Raw genomic sequence first — 8976 nt, 5'->3', positions numbered from 1 at the left:
GAGGTCATATCTCGCAATTCTGAGTTCATTTCTCGTAATTCTGAGGTCCACGGTTTGTGTGTGTTCACTGCTGTGTGTGTGCACTTTGGATGGGTAAATGCAGAGCACTAATTCCGAGTATGGGTCACCATACTTGGCCACATGTCACGTCACGTCACGTCACGTCACTCATTATTATTATTATTAATTCCGAGGTTATATCTCGTAATTCTGAGGTTATAACTCGTAAAAAACTAAAAAGTGTGCAAGTCTTTGGATCCCCTGGTTTAATCTCTAAGCCCTGTTTTTCTTATATTAAATTTTTGGACGTACCTCCCCTCTCCGTCCCTGCAGTTGGGGCAGGAACAGGCCACCCTGCGCAGCCTCTTGCTGGGCTGACCCTCCTGGTCCGACGGGCTCTGGACCTGCCCCATCTGGTCTGGACTCAGGGTTGTGCTGCTGATGTTGCCAACGGTGACCGTCACCGGGGTCGACTGAACTTTGACCCCCTCTTGACCCTGCTGCTGACCTGTGGGAATTTACAAACAGCACAGTTGATTAAATCACTCTGAGAACTGTTCAAACGTCAATGGATTTTGGGAAGTTTTGGGAAATATCATTTAGACCTCAAAAAGCAAGCGTCCTAAATGTTTTAAACCAAACAAATGTTTGTGAGTCCCTGTGGTTCTAAATCTATTAAAACAGCCCTCTTTTTACATAAGAGTACAGCTAGTCAACGGTGGATCTAGACTTACAAAGGCCAAAAACAAAGAGTCTGAAATCTGACAGCTTACGAAGCATTTGGAAACAACATCCAGACTCCGACTCGTAAAATATAAATGCCTTAATTTTTCAATTTAATTCATGAGTAATAAAGAGTCTTTGGAAACACACACAACTACATTTTATACTACTATAAATGTTCCACATTTTGTATATATGTGGTTAAAAATATTGTGATAATTATTGTAACACCTAATAATTATTCCAGATTAAATTCCTCCTCAAAAACAAAGTGAAAAAAATTTAATTATAATTTTCCAGTTTAAATGAGGCCTAATTTTAGAAAAGCATTATTTTCCTGGCAAAATTGATTATTGTAATAAATAAATACATAAACAAACAAACAAATAATTAAATAAGTTTTATTTTAGTATCATTGAGACACTATTACAGTTTTTATTAATATTTTGCATTACTTTTTATTTTTATATTTTCCTTTTTCATTTGAGCTAGTTTTAGTAATTTTGTTTGTTTTTGTCATTTTTATTAATATGTCTATATAATTTGCATTATTTTTCCCCCCGCTATTTTAGTTGTTAAACAAAATGAAAATAAGAAATGTTACTCAAATAAATGTTTTTTATAATTTATTTTTATTTATAACTAAATATTTCTAAATAAATAAATATATAAAAAAAATGTTATACATAAAAACAAATAAATTGCATACCAGTGTTAGTATCAGTGAGATACTATCATAGTTTTTATTAATATTTTGAATTATTTTTTATTTTTTATACTTTTATACTTGCTGTTTTCATTTCAGTTTTAGTTAGTTTTTGTAATTTTGCTTGTGTGTTTCTTATTATTTCTATTATTTCTATTTTAAATATGCCTATTTAGATTGATTAGTTTTTGTAATTTTGCTTGTGTGTTTCTTATTATTTCTATTATTTCTATTTTAAATATGCCTATTTAGATTGATTAGTTTTTGTAATTTTGCTTATGTGTTTTTAATTATTTGTATTATTATTTTTTTTATATATATATATATATATTCTTAATATGCCAGTTTCAGTTTTAGTTATTTTAGTACATGAAGTTAAACTAAAAGAAACTGAGAAATGTTGCCTTGGCAACTAGCTGAAATAATATAATATATAAATATAAATATATATTTTAGTTAAAGTTCATTTTATTTCAAGTAACAACGTTTTTTTTAAAAAGGTTTTAGTTTTAGTTAACTATAATAACCCCGCATGATACTCACTACTATAATATAAAAAAGATTAAAATATTTAATTGATAATTAATGATTAAATATATATTTTTTTATTTACCATTTAATTAATTACATTTTAAATTGTATTGCATGTATAGAATTTTCTGTACTGCTTTTTCTTATTTACACAGATGTAAATAAAAGGATCACTGTATTACCGAAAGGTTTAATGAAATTATTTCATGAATGAAAATATCTAAAGAGAATCACCAGAGACTAACGCTAATTACACAAAAATGCAACTTCCAAACTTGTCCAAACATGTGCTTAATTGTCATGAAAATAAAGTCACAATGCAAAAAAAGTTCATAGTTTTAAACACAGGCTTCATTTGCAGGCACAAAATGATTTTGGGGTGAACACGAACATGATTATTTATATACGAGACTCACCAACTCAGTCCAAACGTTTAAATGAATTCAACTGAGTACTGTGCATTAATTCCAATTATTTCATGGTCTGTCTGAATACTGGATTCTGATTGGCTGTCAGGTATGCAGTAAAACCGTTTAATGCACAGGTAGTTCCAAGTCAGTGTAATCGCCGTTCTATATTAATGCGCTGCTTTAATTGATGCACACTAACCAACTTATTAAAAATTATTTATGAAGATAACTGGCCTTCTTCACTAGGTGTCACATGACTGGTGGGAGGGGCTTACCATGCACGCCGGTGATGGTGAGCGGGACGCCCTGCACCTGGACTCCAGCCGCCCCCAAACCTGCGATGTTCACCGTCTGCACCCCGGTCCCAGAGGGCAGCTGGGCTGCGCTGAGCGTGATGGGCGACCCGCCGAGTGTCAGCGGGGCGATCTGAGTGAACGTCCCCCCGCTTGCGTTCGACGCCATGGGGGCGAGCGTCAGCTGCTGGGGCATGCCCGCATTCTGGACCTGGACGGTCTGCCAGCTGATCTGTCCCGACGGGGTGAGTGTGGGCGTCCGGATCAGAACCTGCGTGGGATTCTGGAAGGCCTGCAGCTGGAGGTTCTGCTGCATCGGTTGTAAAGTCTGGCCGGGCTGGATCTGTATGGAGCCCTGGACTACCTGCTGGTGGGGCGACTGGATCTGGATCTGCTGGAGAACCGGATGGCCCACGATTTGGAATTGCTGGATTTGGCCGGCCTGCTCGGACACGGATTGCAGGCCGTTGGATTGAGCCAGATTCTGGGCGTCCGACTCGCCCGACTGACCGTCCTTCTGGCTCTCAGTTCCGGCGGGCGCTGTAGCATCCGTAGACGTCGCGACGATCGTATCGCTGGTCGTCGTGAACGTCGAAACGCCTGTGGATTCTGCTGTGCTTGCTTGGTTTCCGTTGGAAATGCTTCCGTCGCCCGATTGGACGAATTGAATCGAAGCTCCGCCCCCAGCTATGTTATTGATAACCGGCAGCGCCAAAGTCACGCCGCCGAGGTTAATGGGTAACGTGGTCACCATAGGCGCTTGCGTACCCTGAATGGTTTGCAGCTGCAAAGGAAACGACGGCCTGATCTGAAGCGGAATTGTCTGGTTTTGCGCGACGATTCCGGTTGATCCCGCCCTTTGGGGCGTGGCCAGAATGGCTTGGTTGTTTCCGGTGGAAATGAGCTGGATCTGTTCGGGCTGGACGCTTAAGGTTGCAGGGTTACTAGGGCTTATTTGGATCTGCTGTCCGTCGGCGGTCTGAAGGTGCGGGATGACTTGATACTGGATCCCGCCTGACGAGTTCGGCAGATTCTGCACCTGGATGATTTGAAACTGCTGCTGCTGCTGTGAGCCAGGTGCGTTATTCGAACCCACCGCCTTGCCCTTTCGCCCCGGTGCGCCCTCATTGGCCGCCAGCCCCACCTGCTGCTGAATGCTGTCCTTGGTTGCAGCGGCAGGGGACGTGGCTATGATCTGCCAGCCGTTTCCCGTCAGCTGCGCAGGAACCAGCTCGAGCTGCTGTGTGGGGTTCTGGAGCTGAAACAGACCCTGGTTGGGGTCGATTATTATCTGCTGTTGCGTGGATGCCTGACCCTCGCCGCCAACACCGCCTATTTTACTGCATGTTGCTGCAAGCATTGCGAGAGGAGACGGCTGTGCATCCTACACACACACACACACACACACACACACACACACACACACACAAAGTGAGATGTCAGTGTCAGCAGATGTGGGCGGGTTCACAGGAAGAGAAAGTGGGCGTGTGAACCACAGTCTCTCCATTTCACAATCGAGGCCTCCAGAGACAAACTCACTCAAAAAAACTAATTTGAAGGCTTTTCTGTTAAAACTAATCCATAAATACTAAACATTTCAAGTATAGTGGGTTGCAAAAGTCTAAAATCACTACTGAAAATTATTCTAAAATGTTTTCCATGACAAATAACATTTAATATTTGCAAATATAGATATTTACATTTTATTATTTGTTTTATAAATATTTATTTATTTCATTCTTATTTATACTATATAAATATAATATTATTTATATTACTTATATTTATTTATTCTAATATTTATTTTTTATTTAATCTAAATTATACTAATATATATATAAAAAATTTTTTTTTTGTTTTTTTACAAATTAAATATATTTGAGTGAAAATAAAGAATTTGAAAATATATTTTGCTCATATTATTATTATTTTAGTAGCAGCAGCACTGGGGCTGACGTGAATTTTTTTTTTTACATCCTCTTTGTAAATAAAAAAAAAATTATTTATGCATATTATATTATAATAAATATACCTGAGTGAACATATACAAGAATTTGCAAATATCTTCTATTTTATTTTTATTAATTTTTTGCTTTAATGACAACAGCACTGGAGCTGACATGAACAAAACATGATTGTTATCTTTGTTGTCACGAAAATTATATTTATTATTCATATTTATGTGAAAAAATTTACAAGAATTTGATTTTTTAAATCTTATTTTATTGCACTTGTTTATTCTTTGCAAAACTGGAGCCGACATGAACAAATAATCTCTCTTTGTCGTCACAAAAATGATATTTCTTATTTATATTTATGCATATGTTATTATATTATTTATATTTACAAATAAAAAAACATTTGAGTGAAACATGCACAAGACTGCATTTTTCTTATTTATTTGCTTTTGCTTTAATGGAGCTGACACAAACAAAACATGATTATCTCGCACAAATGTGCTCACATTTAATTGGTGACCAGGAAACGGAGCGGGTATATTTATTATTCATATTTATATTTACAAATTAAATCTTATTTTATTGATTAATTATTTATTTTATTGCACTTGTTTATTTTTTGCAAAACTGGAGCCGACATGAACAAATAATCTCTCTTTGTCGTCACAAAAATGATATTTCTTATTTATATTTATGCATATGTTATTATATTATTTATATTTACAAATAAAAAAACATTTGAGTGAAACATGCACAAGAATGCATTTTTCTTATTTATTTGCTTTTGCTTTAATGGAGCTGACACAAACAAAACATGATTATCTCGCACTGTTGTCACAAATGTGCTCACATTTAATTGGTGACCAGGAAACGGAGCGGATCCTTAAACGTGTATCTTTTATTCGATGCCATTATCTTTCTTTGCCTTTATTTCCAGGTTAAAACTAGATTTCAAACACGAGAATGCAGTTTTAGACTTTGGGACACCACTGCATGCTTGTGCAAAATCCTTCTAAGGAAACATTTGTCCCAGTTCTGAAATGCTAAAGATTAAAAGCGTTACCTAACACCGTTCACAAATGCTTTATCGAAGTATTGCGAAGCATAACAGGTTAAGACAGGAACAGTGTGAGTGTGTGTAACCCTGCAATAATCAGGAAGTGCTTTTGGGCACTTAACAACTTGACATTTGTGATACCTGCAATCCAGAACTTTTCCCTTTCGTCCCAACTTCATCTCCGCAGGCTTTCCCCCCATCTGTGGCCATGGCTTGCTTCTTTTGATCTGAAAAAAAAAACCAAAGCAAGAGTTGGGAGTTAAAAATCAAATGCAATGCAAAGCATGATATAATGCAAACCCCTCCTAGACCTCCAAACACATCAAAGCAAGCTCTCCAGCCCCTTACAGGCATTGCACAACACCCCAAACTCATCAATGGGCACAGATAAACAGCAGATCCCGCATGCAACTCGGGGGACAGGGATGGAGAGATGGCACAGATGGAGAATGAAGGGGTGGAGACGCATAAGGAGGGGAGGGTACGTACCACTCATCCCGCATTAATGAAACCCGGAGAGGAGTTGTTTAAGAGCAAAAAAAGGCCGGACGCCGAGGAAGGCAGGCAGCAGCCCAGCAGAAGGACGGCCTATTTTCTCCAGCGGCCGCAGAGTGTGGCGCAGCTCTGACGCACGGACCCACCCCGTCAGGAAGGGCGGTGCCAATGCAAAAACACCCTCGATAACGGAGCACTAAATACCAGGCGAGTCCGAGCGGGTCGGGTCGAACGGACGCGGGCCTTACAGCGCTGTTAAATAATAACCCTGCGCGGATCTGTCAGAGAGCTCCGTCTGCGCGCGGAGGCCCACCCACTGCACTTTAAACATCTATGAATGCCGAACCATCACGCGCGGGCTATTCCGCTCCGCTTTTTTCCTCTCCCGGATGTATCTGTGCGAGAATATTCGTCGGAATTCACTCCGGGATTCACTTTTTTGATGCACAATTGCGTTTGAGGCACACTCTAAAATTGCTGTGGCTTTTGTGGGCGGACGCTCCCCTCCCACATATTCAGATTGGATGGGCGTGGTGCCGTTTGGGGCTTGTAGTTTCGAAGCGCGCGGCGTGCGTTGGGATTCAACACGCCGCGGACTACAAGTCCCGTGATGACGCGTAAGGGGGTGTTATCGGGCTCGGTTGTTCGGACTGAAGAAGGGAGGGCTTTTGTGGTAAGTGGGGGTTGGGCGAATGCAAACGGGTGGAGAAACACGAACCACCGGCCCAGTTCGGCGAAACACACGCCCTGAAGCTCTATCACGACTGCTAAATTAAATAAATAAATTAAATAAATAAATTTTTTTTTTTTTGCAATGGCGACACCTGAAAGTGTTCGTACGCTTGTGTGCGTGGCATTGCATTGCATAACCATGTGGCGTTTATTTTAAACAAATACAGCACAAAAGATGAACTACTGATGAACACATTCATTTTTATCTGAATTATCACCACTCTGTAGGTTATTTAGCCGTGCATTCTCTGTCTTTGTGAGGCTTTTGTCTTTCAAACGCATCAAAATGCACAGATTCATTTGTATTTTTTTGTCATCTGATAGTATATGTTTACTTGAAGCACACCTGGGATTTAAAAATAAATATTTTAATAATTAGTTATCACATTTGCATGTTATTTGGTTCCCTGGCGTTGGTTATGATCACGTGACATGCAGGCAAACAAAAAAATATTTCATTTTGAACATTTTTATGATTTAATGACTGATTAGCTTTTCACTAAACCCCTTTCAAACCTTGACAGAACAGCATGTGTAATGCACTTCATGTTGTTAATAACAATGAATGGAACATATTTTCTTAACTCTTTGCATTTTTATGTCAATATGGCACAGGATCAATGCGATAAACGAGGTAGCAAAAGTAATCTAAAAGTAGTCTGATTATATTTCCTAAAATGTGTAATGTAACGGATTACGTTACTTGTTGTCATGTAATTTGGAATCAGAAACGGATCAGCTCTACCCAGCTCCACTGACTTCATACATTCACTAAAAACAAAGCCATTGCTCTTTGGTTCCTGTTCTAGCTTTCTAATAAATACGGCATTGTGTATTATTAACTGTGAACTGCATGTTCCTCATTTGTAATTATAGCTTTGGATAAAAGCATCACAGCCTATGTGTGAGTTAATGAAAAGATAGTTATGCAGCATTTGAGCTGACACTTGATATTTAGTTAATTGTATAAAGTTTTCATATACTGTGCAAGTAAGATGCACAGTCTTTATGGCCAGCAATTATCTTCTAGCATACAGCATACATTTAAGTACCGAGTAATATTAATTAACTGTATGTACTTGCATTAGGGTTAAAGTTTGGCTTAGGGTTACTTGCATGTATTAATTAGGCATCAGTTATTAAAATAGTAAGTACATGTAACATTTTTGTAATTTTTATTCCAAAGCATATCAGAAAAGATGCACAGTCTTTATGGCCAGCAATTATCTTCTAGCATACAGCTTGAACATTAGATCTTCTGTTTATTCGGTTAATATATTTAATATTATTTGTATTGTTATTTATATTTTCAAAACAATTTCTTGTGAAATTGAAAATATAGCCTATATGTTTTTGCTGATATTATTATTATTGTTGTTGTTGTTTTAATGACAGCGGCACTGAGCATAATTATAACATTATCTTTGTAAAATTATATTTCTTATTTAGATTTAAGTGAATTTGAGAAACTCCGTTTTAATCTGTATTTAAATATATTTAATATTATTATATATTAATATATATATATATATATATATAATATAATTATATATTTTTATTTACTATAATTTTTATAGTAAATAAATAAAAACTATAGGCCTATATGTATATTTTAAATTTAAATGTAAATGTATTTGTTTTAATTCATACATTTTTTTAAGTGAAAAGTGTGCAAGAATTGAATAATGTCTTTTACTTATATTATTAGTATTATCTTCTTCTTTTTTTTATCATTTTCTGACAAAATTTCTGAACAGAACATAACTATCCCACTCTCTTTTTCCATAAGCCCTAATTTGCTTGCATTTATTTCCAGGTTTAAACTACAATAAAAAAATTAAAAAAATCAATTTGAATGAAATGTTTGTTCCAATTCTGAAAAGATCAAAAGCGTTACCTAACACAGTTCACAAATGTTTAGGTCTTGTTTTAGATCATCTTCTGTTCACTCTGTTAATATGTTTAATTACGTATTGAACACTGGTGTCTTTTATCATATCTCTGTACTTTGCATAACAGCATGCATTAACCATGACAGAACATCTGTAAGACATCTTCTTGTTGCTTATTG

General features: G+C 37.2%; 1 protein-coding gene across 1 annotated transcript; it reads right to left on the bottom strand.

Moving 5' to 3' along the window:
* Positions 1-312: 312 nt before the first annotated feature.
* Positions 313-6760, bottom strand: LOC107568810 (transcription factor Sp4-like; the record flags this gene model as incomplete). The annotated part of the gene is made up of 4 exons (XM_016254801.1): positions 6168-6760; positions 5820-5905; positions 2646-4047; positions 313-508 (listed from the first exon to the last, which is right to left on the bottom strand). Coding segments are annotated over exons 1-4 (1691 nt in total), but the record flags the coding sequence as incomplete, so codon positions are not given.
* Between the last annotated feature and the right edge of the window lie 2216 nt (positions 6761-8976).

Source organism: Sinocyclocheilus grahami, unplaced genomic scaffold (assembly GCF_001515645.1).
Source record: "Sinocyclocheilus grahami isolate Dianchi unplaced genomic scaffold, SAMN03320097.WGS_v1.1 scaffold1282.1, whole genome shotgun sequence".
Lineage (NCBI taxonomy): Eukaryota > Metazoa > Chordata > Actinopteri > Cypriniformes > Cyprinidae > Sinocyclocheilus > Sinocyclocheilus grahami.
This window is presented reverse-complemented; position numbering and strand designations above follow the sequence as displayed.